Here is a 13,804-nt window from a genome sequence, read left to right on the forward strand (position 1 = left end):
CCACATCCATGCCACATCAGTGCTCATCCATGCCACATCCATGCCACATCAGTGCTCATCCGTGCCACAACAGTGCTCATCCATGCCATATCAGTGCTCATCCATGCCACATCCATGCTACATCAGCGCTCATCCATGCCACATCAGTGCTCATCCGTGCCACAACAGTGCTCACCCATGCCACATCAGTGCTCATCTGTGCCACATCCCTGCTACATCAGTGCTCATCAGTGCCACATCAGTGCTCATCCGTGGCTCATCCATGCCACATCAGTGCTCATCTGTGCCCCATCCATGCTACATCAGTGCTCATCAGTGCTACATCAGTGCTCATCCATACCACATCCATGCCACTACAGTGCTTATCAGTGCCCTACAGCTCCTCACAAAAGTGTAATAGGTAGTCAGGAAATTAGATTTGTAATTTTATGTTCCTAGAGCACCTGAAGGTGCTCCCTGCATGTTGGGCCTCTGTATGTGGCTAGGCTGTGTAAAAGTCTCACACATGTGGTGTCGCCATACTCCAGAGGAGTAGCAAAATGTATTTTGGGGTGTCATTTTTTGCTATGTACATGCTATTGTTAAAAAATATCTTTCCGCATTTTCCAAAAACCTGTGTAAAAAATGCCATGTTCAAAAGACTCATAATGCCTCCTAGATTATGTGTTGGGGTGTTTCCTTTCCAAAATTGGCTCATTTTGTGGACGTTTCCATTGTCCTGGTGCTCCAGGACCTTCAAAAATGTAATAGGTTATCAGGAAATTATATGTGTAATTTATGCTCCTAGAACGCTTGGAGGTGCTACTTGGATGTTGGGCTTCTCTATATGGCCAGGCTGTGTAAAAGTCTCCCACATGTGGTATCACCATACTCAGGAGGAGTAATATGACAATTTTATGAAAAGTTTTATGAAAAAAAATCTTCATTTTGCAAAGAATTGTGGGAAAAAATTACGACTTCAAAAAACTCTCCATGCCTCTTACTAAATACCTTGGAATGTCTACTTTCTAAAATAGGGTCATTTGAGGGGTATTTGTACTGTTCTGGCTTGTTAGTGTCTCAAGAAATGAGATAAATTTTAAATGATTGGCACCATAGCTTGTGGACTCTATAAGCTTCACAAAGACCAAATAATATATACTTATTTGGGTTATTTTTACCAAAGAAATGTAGCAGTATAACTTTTGGCCAAAAATTATGAAGAAAAATGACTAAATTAGCAAAATTTTAAAACCGAAACACAAAAAAAAAGAATTTTTCTTTTACAAAATTTACGTTTTTTTTTCATTTATAGCACAAAAAATAAAAAACCCATGGATGATTAAATACCACCAAAAGAAAGCTCTATTTGTGTGAAAAAAAAGGATGAAAATGTCATATGAGTACAGAGTTGCATGACTGAGTAATTGTCATTCAAATTGTGAGAGCACTGAAAGCTGAAAATTGGTCTGGTTAGGAAGGGGGTTTAAATGCTCAGTGGGTAAGTGGTTAAAGCGATTGTAAACCCTTATTAAAAAAAAATGACAAACATGTTATACTTACCTGCTCTGTGCAATGGTTTTACACCAAACAACCCTGATCCTCCTCTTTTGAGGTTCCCCTGTCAGCGCTCCTGGCTCCTCCCCCTTGCAGTGCACAGTATATTTGCCTTTAGTAAATCAATCTCCCCATGTGTGCATGTAGGGAGGTTGATTTACTAAAGGCAAATATACAGTGCACTTCATGTGCATTTGTTCTAGATCTGAGGGGAAGTTCTGAAATGAGAGGACGCTCTACTGATTTCCATCATGTGCAAGCAAAAATGCTGTTTTTTTATTTTCCTTGCATGTGATTGAGCATTCTTTGAAAAGTGAAGCTTTACCTTATTCACTAAGCTCTGAAGCAATTGCACTTGCAGTGCACAGTTTATTTGCCTTTAGTGAATCATCCCCATTGTGTTGTTGATTTACAATCAAGCTCAGTCCAAACAAAATTTCAGAATATACATCTCCAAATTTAGAAATCTTAATAAAAAAAAAAAAAACAAACACAAACACATTAAATAGAAAGCTATTCATTTTATTTACTTTATTAGCTTGACAGTATGCAAATGAAAATCAACATAATTATATATGAATCTTAGGACCAGCGTAAAGAAAAAAATAACAAGTAAAAGTCAGTGACTAGCTAATACACACCATCAGGCTTATTCAGGAAGGTAGTACAAACTGAATTACAATACATAAGGGCTTATTAACCACTTTACCACCGGAGGATTTTGCTGTCTTCCGTCCAGGCCACTTTTTGCGATTCAGCGCTGTGCGACTTCAACTGACAATTGCGCGGTCGTGCGACGCCGTATCCAAACGAAATTTACGTCCTTTTTTTCCCACAAACAGAGCTTTCTTTTGGTGGTATTTGATCACCTGTGCGATTTTTACTTTTTGCGCTATAAACAAAAAAAGAGCGTTTATTTTGAAAAAATAACAATATTTTTAACATTTTTTTATATGAAATTCCCCCCAAAAAAGATGTAAAAACCAATTTTTTAAAAAATTTTTGGCCAATTTGTTTTCTGCTACCTATGTTTGGTAAAAAAAATCACAATAAGCGTATTTTTATTGGTTTGCGCAAAAGTTATTGCGTTTACTAACAAAGGGAAAGATTTCTGTCATTTTTGGTGTTTTTTTTTTTAACGCGTAATGGCGGCGATCTGCGATTTTTTTTGTAGGACTGCGACATTGCGGCGGACAGATCGGACCCTAGACTGACATTTTTGACACTTTTGGGGTTACCAGTGACATTACTGCAGTAATCAGTGCTATATATATGCACTGTTACTGTAAAAATGACACTGGCAGGGAAGGGGTTAATTTTATTGGAGAGGGAGGGGTTAATGTATGCCTGGTGCTTACTGATGTGTAGGGGGGAGGGGCCTGAGTGAGTCATGGACAGATCGGATGTCCAGCTATGCTGAACAGTCCGATCTGTCACTCCCTGTCACTATGGAGATCCGCCCGCTGTGTTTACACACAGCGGTCGGATCTCCACACTAGATCCCCGGCGATCGGGGCAGAGCAGCGGCGATCGCCGCTGCTCCTCCCCTGGCCCGACTCCCGCTGTGAATGAAAACAGCGGGAGCGAGCCTCCGGCGGCGCGCAAGCGCCGCCCAGAAGGGGGAGTGTCTGACGACGTTAATACTACGTCGTCAGACGATAACGAGCCACTTTGCCGCAGTACTATTACCGTACTCGGTCGGCAAGTGGTTAAGATGAGCAAAAAGTAGCATCTTATTGATACAACTTCGAATTTTGAGCAGAAAAATGTCTTCATGTTTGGCAGATTCCCTGTGCCTCTATGAATGTTGGAGTGGTCGCTCAGACATATCGCAAGTGAATAGAGGTGAGAACAGGCACTCCATTGCCTGATGATTTCTGATTGGTTGCAACAAGTTATGGCACTCTGAGTATAGTCACTGTGTAGGGGTGTAACTACAGTTCATGGGACCCTATAGCATTTTGATGTGGTCCCCAGATGACCTCTCTCTGTGGTGTCTTGCAGTGTCAATTGTGAAAATACTGTCATTAGTCCTACATAAAATATGCCAAATCAAACACAGGTAGCAAAAGAGCAGTTAGTATAGTCAGCAAATTACAAGGAACCAGTACTGTACAGAAAGGAGTAGGGGGTTATAGGAAGTTCACTTAAATTTTCAGCTAACTACTCTGTCCTCAGTGGTCTTTTTCAGCATATCATATCTCGGAGCCTAAGTGTTAAAGTGGTTGTAAAGGCAGAAGTTTTTTTTCTTTTATCCTAATACATTCTACTCATTAATATAAAAAAATTTCTGTGTGCAACAGCCCCCCTAATTTCTTCCTGAGCCCAATTTAGATCCAGTGATGTTGCACGAGAGACTCGGGTGTCCGGAACTCCCCTCCTCATTGGCTCCCGCTGCTGTCAATTAAAGTCAGTGAGCCAATGAGGAGAGAAAGGGGCCGGGCCTTCTGAATGGCCACAGGGAGCTGCGGCTTGGTTCTGGTGCCCTCATAGCAAGCTGCTTGCTGAGGGGGGCACTCAACAGGAGGGAGGGGCCAGGAAGAGGACCCAAGAAGAGGGATCCAAGAGAAGAGGATCTGGGCTGCTCTGTGCAAAACCATTTCACAGAGCAGGTAAGTATGAGAAAAAAAATGAGGCTTTAGTATAATTTTAATTCTAAGCCCTTCTACCCCTTCCACCACCACTTTGGCAAGTGCTAAAAGAGGTGGCCTGGTCATCAGTAAAAAAAAAAAAATGTAGTAAGAATAGTAATACCCATTAGGATGTTTTATATCATTGCATAATTGTTAATGCTCCTAGACAAATTTACTCTACAACCCTAGAACAACCATTTTTAAACTATATCTTTTTATGCAAAACTCCAAACCTCAACTTTCTTATCAGTTTTTAGCTGAGCAGACACCCTAGTATTTTTATCAGCTTGAGCAAGGCTGCAGTGCCAGTATCAGTGGCAACCTCTCCAAAAAGTTCAGAAGGTAATACATCTATACTACTAAAACAGCTAAACAAATACTGCACAAAAAGCAAGGGGTATGTGACTAGTGAGGATCCTAAAGACTTCTCCCGTATGTCCTACATCAGTTCTAGACTCAAGGCTATGCAGCAGTCAGTGTCAGTATCAATGTCAATTTCTCCAACCCTCAAAAATACAGTACTGGATCTGTATTATTTTCACATGCCCACACAATTTCTACATTTCATTTGCCTAGCTAAAGTTATACAGTCTATGTACTTTGAACTGTTTTACTGAATAACCTCCACTGTATATTGCTTAGTTAAAACACAGGGAAAAGAAATAATAGCCACAATGCCACATAAATCTTTCTTTACTAATGTAACATACACCTTCCATTTGGAAATAAGCATAACATACAGTTGTGCCCAACAGACTGAGGAATGTAAGAAGAAATCATTTGTTGATAAATCCATGTGCTGCTTAGAACTTTATAATGGTACGAATCCTAAAGACAGAAAAAAGGGGAGAAAGATTATTTGCAGTGTTTAGGATTCAAGTATTATATACAGTATTTTCAAGACAGTAAGGGCATATTATATAGAAATAAAATTATACATTTTACTATGCATATGTTATTTATTTACTAGGAAATTTATTCATGGCATTGTGTTTATCCCTTGCTTGTAATGAGATGCTTTATATTTGCAAATTTCTTTATTTGAAAGCTTGTACTAAATTTTAAAATCTGTGTTAAATATTGGACCTTGTATTCCATGGTAACTCTGTTTATTAGGGTGCTTCCTCTTGCCCTTGCTGAAATGCCATAATAAATAAAAAAAAAAAAAATGTAGGGGAAAAAAGTTAGATATTGTACTTACTTTTCCCCAATTTCTGTAGTGCAGGGAATATATCATCTAGTGCAGGGTATAGGTTATAATCCCTCCAATAAATCCTGGAAAATTCTGAGCACTCACAATATTGAGTAAAGAGGCTGCAGCAGATTCCAGGACTGTAATCTAAGTGAGATTGGGCTACTAAACAATCTCACAATCTTTCTAGAAGGAGGATGATGTCACCCTCCTTGAGGTAACATGGGCGGAAGGTAAGTATATAAGCTAACTTTTTTCCCTAAAGGTGTTTTAAATAGAGTTCCATCAATGGAAGGAGGAAAGGGGGGGGGGGTGGCGGTGGGTACACTACAGAAATGGACATTGATATTTAGGTGCAGGATCCACTTTAATCCACAGAAATGCACATTGATATTTAGGTGCAGGATCCACTTTAATCTACATCAAGGGAGGACTAAGATCTTTTGGCTTGGAAGACCAACACGATCAAAAAGCTCTTTCGTGGTTGGCAACAATTTTCTGTGTACTAAAGAAAGTTATACAAAATGACCATAGTGGAAGGTGGGTTTTACAAAATTTCAACACAACATAAAGGATTCACAAGTCGGAACAGGGTGCAGGTAACTAAATATTGCACAGCATCTGTCACAAACTACTGATCCTGTGCTGATTAAAACCTTAATGGGAGAATATCTCCACTCTGCTACCAACCCAACATATATTATTTGTACGGGCCGAGGGGCCAGATGCGTCTCTTCCCCAGCCCAGTCCAGTCCTCCCTAGATTCACCCATGTATGTTGTAGTATATAGTTTACATATACAGTATACAGTATCTCACAAAAATAAGTACACCCCTCACATTTTTGTAAATATTTTTTTTATATCTTTTCATGTGATAACACTAAAGAAATTCACTTTGCTACAATGTAAAGTAGTGAGTGTACAGCTTGTATAACAGTGTAAATTTGGTGTCCCCTCAAAAAAACTCAACACACAGCTATTAATGTCTAAACCGCTAGAAAAAAAAGTGAGTACACCCCTAAGTGGAAATGTCCAAATAGGGCCCAAAGTGTCAACATTTTGTGTGGTCACCATTATTTCCCAGCACTGCCTTAACCCTCTTGGGATTTGGAGTTCACCAGAGCTTCACAGGTTGCCACTGGAGTCCACTTCCACTCCTCCATGACAACCTCACGGAGCTGGAGGATGTTAGAGACCTTGCGCTCCTCCATCTTCTATTTTTTTCAGATGCTCAATAGGCTTTAGGTCTGTCTATCACCTTTACCCTCAGCTTCTTTAGCAAGGCAGTGGTTATCTTGTCTTGGAGGTATGTTTGGGGTCATTATCATGGTGGACTCTGGAGGGGCTCATACTCTGCTTCAGTATGCCACAGAACATGTTGGCATTCATGGTTTCCTCAATGAACTGTAGCTCCCCAGTTCCGGCAGCACTTACGGAGTCCCAGACCATGACACTCCCACCACCATGCTTGACTGTAGGCAAGACACATCTTGGTTTCATCGTCAAAGAGGGGGTCCAACAATAGCAATTGTAAACACCTCCATCCCTATTGGTTGCGAAAAAGAAGAAATAGCCCTAACGGGACTTTGTATGAGGTGAATGCAATAGTCACTGGGAGTAAAAGAGTAAGTTTTATTCTCAAATTGAATTGTATAAAAAGTATAAATACATAACCACAAACATAGTTACAAGACATATAGGGCATGTCAAATACAGTAGCGAAGTGACAGCATGGCAGCATATTGAACATAATGAAAGCATATCAACATTAGTATTGCATGACAATGAATATTCTGTATTGGAAACTCTACGCGTTTCGTGGGTCCTTGCGTCCACTCATCAGGAGTATACGAATGAATCTGTTTAAGAGTGATCAAAAAAGATGTCAGTGTCCGCTATATCTTATGTTGGCCAGTAAATATATATAAAAAATATATATAAAAGTGTCTGTCCCTAGAGGGGAAACTGCACTTACTTCTGACTGCATCAGGCTGGTGAACGCTACCATGAAGTGGGGGTATCTTCGTCTGATCCGGGAGCTGAAGGGGCAAGGATATGCCGCAGTTAGGCGGAGAATCAGGCTGGGAAACATGAGTGGTGAAAACGAGTGACTCAGGGTGAATGACCTGACACTGGCTGAGAACACACACATAAAAGTAAAAGAGTATATCCAAGTATATTAGTATCGTATATGTATTGGTATATCATGAATATATCAGTATATCATAGTGTAGAAGTATATGCTATATCCCAAGGTTATACCCTATAGGAGAGAGTGTTTATGTATGGACGTGTGTTCCAACAAAACCAGTGTCAGAATCGTGGAGAGGAGAAGGCAACCAAAAGGGGGAAAGAAGGGGAGAAGGAAAAAAGGGGGACCCAAGAGAAGTGCTGGTCTCTGTGCATCCAATGAACCTAAAACATAATGACAAAGGTGCTGTGTCACAAAGGTAAAGTGAAGAGAGTAAGTGAGCCGGCCTGGTTAAAAGCGTAAATAGTTTGAGACATGTTAAGAGTTGCACAGGGATGATAATGACACACAGTAGCAATGTTCTAGAAATAAATTCGTTCAAGTAAAAACAAATAAGGATAATATGAAAGTATTAGCATCATTGAGTAATGCCTGTGCTAGGGCAACAAGTACCAAACAGAATGGAAGAGAACGAGGCGAGTGAGAAATCAGTGAGTGAGAATGTCCCTGAGTCGGGAGCTCCAGACAGGGCAAAAGAATGTGGAGTGAAAGGAAAAAACCGGTGCAATGACCAAAGATGTGTCCAGGGGAAAAGAAAAAGAAGAAAAAAAGTGGTGAAATGTTGAAAAAGACAAAAGGCATGAAAAGGTAGGAAGTGAAGGGAGGTTGTATCTCACCTGGATGTCCGCACCAGCTGCATGCAAATCTTGGTTTCATCAGACCACAGGACATGGTTCCAGGAATCCATGTCCTTAGTCTGCTTGTCTTCAGCAAACTGTTTGGGGGCTTTCTTGTGCATCATCTTTAGAAGAGGCTTCCTTCTGTGACAGTCATGCATACCAATTTGATGCAGTGTGCGGCATATAGTCTGAGCACTGACAGGCTGACCCCCATCCCTTCAACCTTTGCAGCAATGCCGACAGCACTCATATGTCTATTTCCCAAAGACAACCTCTAGATATGACGCTGAGCACGTGCACTCAGCTTCTTTGGTCGACCATGACGAGGCCTGTTCTGAGTGAAACCTGTCCTGTTAAACCGCTGTATGGTCTTGGCCACCATGCTGCAGCTCAGTTTCAGGGTCTTGGCAATCTTCTTATAGCCTAGGCCATCTTTATGTAGGGCAACCATTTTTTTTTTTAGATGCTCAGAGAGCTCTTTGTCATGAGGTGTCATGTTGAACTTCCAGTGACCAGTATGAGAAAGTGAAAGCAATAACACCAAATTTAACACACCTGCTCCCCATTCACACCTGAGACATTGTAACACCAACAAGTCACATGACACCAGGGAGGGAAAATGGCTAATTGGGCCCAATTAGGACATTTTCAATTAGGGGTGTTCTCACTTTTGTTGCCAGTAGATTAGACATTAATGGCTGTTTGTTGAATTATTTTAAGGGGACAGCAAATTTACACTGTTATACAAGCTGTACAATCACTAGTTTACATTGTAACAAAGTATTATTTCTTCAGTGTTGTCACATGAAAAGACAATACAAAATTACAAAAAAGTGAAGGGTGTATCACTTTTGTGAGATACTGTATCTAAAAGATTATAAGCAAAATGGTAAACTTCACATAGTTTTATGCTGAGTATAATTGAAGGTTTAGTTTGATATACACACCCTTTTCCACTGCTGAGTAGCTCAAATGCCTCATTGATCTGATCCAGTTTCAATTCTTTGCTAACCAAAAAGCTTAGATTGATTTTTTTCTTCATATAATCATCTACAAGCTTGGTGACTTCATCACCCTTGAAGCCTAAAAAATGAAAGGTTTATCATTAGTATATATTCAGGTTCCTATTTAAAGGCAATAGGCGAAGTTTTCCCTTCAAGTCCCCAAAACTCATTTATGTCAGACTTTACTGGTACAAGAGAGGACAGACACGTGTATATAAAAATTAAAAATAATTTTATTACAAGATTAAAATAATGCTGGATTCAAAATCTAATGTATATGGATGATAAGGTGGGTGTACATTGCTTTATTGGTTTTACTCGCTCATATAGAAAATTGATGGTAAGTATCCAAATTAATTTCAATGTTTCTTGAAATGCAACACCATATGCCCCCAATTCAAACAGATGCAAAAGACCACTTCACTCCACCCAGATGGCTCCATGCAACACCTCAATAGCAATGAATAACTATCTCAGAGAGTTACCCTTTAAATTACAGTATATGTACAGGCTTTTTTCTTAGTTTTGTATAGAGTAGGAAAGGGTCAGGTCCACTGCCATGTTTGTATTACTGCCTGTGGTCCTGCTGGGGAGATTCACCCACTATATTTGACTTGGTGACCACTGTCACTGAGAAGGAAAGCAAGAGAAAATCCTGTTAGAGATGTCATATTGGGAAGGTGGTGTCAGGGCCACCCACACAGTGGATTTTGGCCAGTTCATGAGGAAATATGACCAGCTTCAAATAGGACGTTGCTTCACTTTGCAGAGATTCCTTCTCAATCCCTGTCGAATCTCAAAAACAAAAAGTGAAGGAAATCTTCCCAGAAAGACAGACAGCAAGAAAAAAACAAAACGTATAGGGATTTTAACCCTTCCTTTCTCTATCCAAAACTAAAAAAAGTTTTGTCTACACATACACTTTTAAAAAAGCAGTCATAGAGAACATCAGTTAAAGGCTTTGCAGGGATTATTCTTGCCCCCTTTCCCCCAGGTCCTTTCACATTTATTACATTTTCGTTATTTTATCTCTTCATGATAACATTTTTTATGCAATTTATAAAGGTTTTAATTTTTTTATGCAAAGTAAGAGAATAATATTAGAAAGAGATATTTTTCATGATGCAGGTACTACTCATTGAACAGCTTAGCACATGTAAACAGACAAAAAAAGAGTACTGGTATGTCCATATAATAAAAAGCAGTAAGCTGCAGAGCAGGTTAACTAGGCCCTATGGAAATGAATGGAATTTCCACTTGTTATGCATTTTCATGCTGTAAAATGCTAATGTTCTTTCTCAGCCCTGGCCACTCTTGCCTGAGAGAACAGCATTTTACAGGTAGTAAAGTGCAGGGTGCATTGATTCAGTAATTGGTTTAAAAACATTAATAACATAATACAACATAAATACTGAGGGACTCTAAGCAGAGGCATAACTAGAACCTTCAGTGCACGAAACCGTAAAGGGTCCCCTGACCCTGGTAGGGGCCCTTTCCGCTGAGCCCAGAGCCCTCAATCTCAATCCCTGCAGCCTCAGCTGCACATAATGAATGGACAGAAATAGCTCTGTACAAAGCTTCCCATTCATTCAAAAACGGAAGCATAGTAAACACAGTTACTTTGCTTCAGTTATAAATGGACACAGCGAGTGCGGTAACGATCACCTACTGTGTCCATTCAGAAAAAGAAGGGGTTGGATGGGTGCACTGTAAAAGGAGGGCGGAAGGGTAACACAAAGGGGACAGTATGACAGGGGGCGGCAGTGTGGCAGGAGGGGGGAGTATGGGGGGGGGCAATGTGACAGGGGAAGCAGTACGATGGGGGTATTGTGACAGGATGGGGGCAATGTGACGGAGGCAGTATGATGAGGGGAGTGTGACAGGAGGGGGGCAGTATAACAGTGGATATTGTGACAAGAGGTGGCAGTGTTTCAGGGGGGTATTGTGATAAGTGGGGGGACAGTATGACAGGGGATATTGTGACAAGAGGGAGACAGTGTGGCAGGAGAAGGGTACCTGGGAAGTGTGACAGGAGGGGGGTAGTGGGATGAGAGGTGGGCAGTGTGAAAAGAGAGGAGCAGTGTGATAAGAGGGGAACAGTGTGATGAGGGAGGCACTGTGAAAGGAGGTGGGCAGTGTAACAAGAGGGGGCAGTATAACAGGGGGCTTTGTGACTGGACAAGGGAAGTATAACGGAGGGGGACAGTGTAACGAGGGGGCAGAATGAGAGGGGGCAGTGTGACAGGAGGGGGTATGACAGGGGGTATTATGACAAGGGGGCGGTGTGACAGGTCGGGGGACAGTGTGACGGGGGACAGTATAACGGGGCAGTTTGATAAAAGGGGGCCATGTGACAGGTGGGGGAGCAGTGTGACAGGTGGGGGGGGGGGGACAGTGTGACAGGGGGTACAGTATGATGGAGTGTGATAAAAGGGGGGAAGTGTGACAAGTGGGGGGGCAGTGTGACAGTTGGGAGCCCATGTGAAAGGAGAGGAGCACTGTGATACGATGGTAAACAGTGTGATGAGGGGGGCACTGTGAAAGGAGGGACAAGGGAAGTATGATGAAGGGGGACAGTGTGATGAGGGGGCAGGGTGACGGGGGGGGGGTATTACAGGGGGTATTATGACAAGGGGCAGTGTGACAGGTGGGGGACAGTGTGACGAGGGGACAGTAGGATAGGGCAGTTTGATAAGAGGGGGCAGTGTGACAGGTGGGGGTCAGTGTGACAGTTGGGGGGCAGGGTGACAGGTGAGGGGCCAGTGTGATAAAAGGGGGCATTTTTAAAGTAGGACTGACAGTATGTTCACTACCAGGCTTAACTTACATGGCAGGAGAAGCCTAGAGGGGAGAAGCAGGAGCTGGAATCAGGGGTAGTGCTAGGGGGTGGAGCCGGTGCTCCTTGCAGCTGATGACTGTCAGAAACACCTAGCACCAGGCTGAATAGGAGAGGCGGCGGGAGCAGTATATAGCGGAACCAATGCCCTGCAATTTTCTCCTGCAGCCGCTGAATGCCTTCTTCTCCTCCTCTCCCTCTCTTATGCATTCAGCAACTGCAGAAGCAAAATGCAGGTCATCGGTTCCGCTATATGCCACCTCTCCAGCTGCCCCTCTCATCCAGGTGTAGACAAATGTGACAGGGGGGCGCATGCTAATGTTCTTTTTCAGCCCTGGCCACTCTTGCCTGAGAGAACAGCATTTTACAGGTAGTAAAGTGCAGGGTGCATTGATTCAGTAATTGGTTTAAAAACATTAATAACATAATACAACATAAATACTGAGGGACTCTAAGCAGAGGCATAACTAGAACCTTCAGTGGACGAAACCGTAAAGGGTCCCCTGACCCTGGTAGGGGCCCTTTCCTCTGAGCCCAGAGCCCTCAATCTCAATCTCTGCAGCCTCAGCTGCACATAATGAATGGACAGAAATAGCTCTGTACAAAGCTTCCCATTCATTCAAAAACGGAAGCATAGTAAACACAGTTACTTTGCTTCAGTTATAAATGGACACAGCGAGTGCGGTACCGATCACCTACTGTGTCCATTCAGAAAAAGAAGGGGTTGGAGGGGTGCACTGTAAAAGGAGGGCGGAAGGGTAACACAAAGGGGACAGTATGACAGGGGGCGGCAGTGTGGCAGGAGGGGGGAGTATGGCGGGGGGGGGGGCAATGTGACAGGGGAAGCAGTACGATGGGGGTATTGTGACAGGATAGGGGCAATGTGACGGAGGCAGTATGATGAGGGGAGTGTGACAGGAGGGGGGCAGTATAACAGTGGATATTGTGACAAGAGGTGGCAGTGTTTCAGGGGGGTATTGTGATAAGTGGGTAAGTGGGGAAACAGTATGACAGGGGATATTGTGACAAGAGGGAGACAGTGTGGCAGGAGAAGGGTACCTGGGAAGTGTGACTGGAGGGGGGTAGTGGGATGAGAGGTGGGCAGTGTGAAAAGAGAGGAGCAGTGTGATAAGAGGGGAACAGTGTGATGAGGGAGGCACTGTGAAAGGAGGTGGGCAGTGTAACAAGAGGGGGCAGTATAACAGGGGGCTTTGTGACTGGACAAGGGAAGTATGACGGAGGGGGACAGTGTAACGAGGGGGCAGAATGAGAGGGGGCAGTGTGACAGGAGGGGGTATGACAGGGGGTATTATGACAAGGGGGCAGTGTTACAGGTCGGGGGACAGTGTGACGGGGGACAGTATAACGGGGCAGTTTGATAAAAGGGGGCCATGTGACAGGTGGGGGAGCAGTGTGACAGGTGGGGGGGGGGACAGTGTGACAGGGGGTACAGTATGACGGAGTGTGATAAAAGGGGGGAAGTGTGACAAGTGGGGGGGCAGTGTGACAGTTGGGAACCCGTGTGAAAGGAGAGGAGCACTGTGATACGATGGTAAACAGTGTGATGAGGGGGGCACTGTGAAAGGAGGGACAAGGGAAGTATGATGGAGGGGGACAGTGTGATGAGGGGGCAGGGTGACGTGGGGGGGGTTATTACAGGGGGTATTATGACAAGGGGCAGTGTGACAGGTGGGGGACAGTGTGACGAGGGGACAGTAGGATAGGGCAGTT

General features: G+C 43.1%; 1 protein-coding gene across 1 annotated transcript in view; it reads right to left on the reverse strand.

The window, feature by feature from the left end:
• Positions 1-4,880: 4,880 nt before the first annotated feature.
• LOC309548674 (uncharacterized protein) overlaps positions 4,881-13,804 on the reverse strand; it is a 117,963-nt gene continuing 109,039 nt past the window's right edge. The window contains 2 exon segments of the mRNA XM_082248636.1: positions 4,881-4,997; positions 9,181-9,316. Coding sequence (XP_082104762.1) covers positions 4,973-4,997; positions 9,181-9,316 — 161 coding nt within the window. The 3' untranslated portion in view covers positions 4,881-4,972.

The sequence above is a fragment of the Pelophylax lessonae genome (genome assembly GCF_965119305.1).
Source record: "Pelophylax lessonae genome assembly, chromosome: 1".
Lineage (NCBI taxonomy): Eukaryota > Metazoa > Chordata > Amphibia > Anura > Ranidae > Pelophylax > Pelophylax lessonae.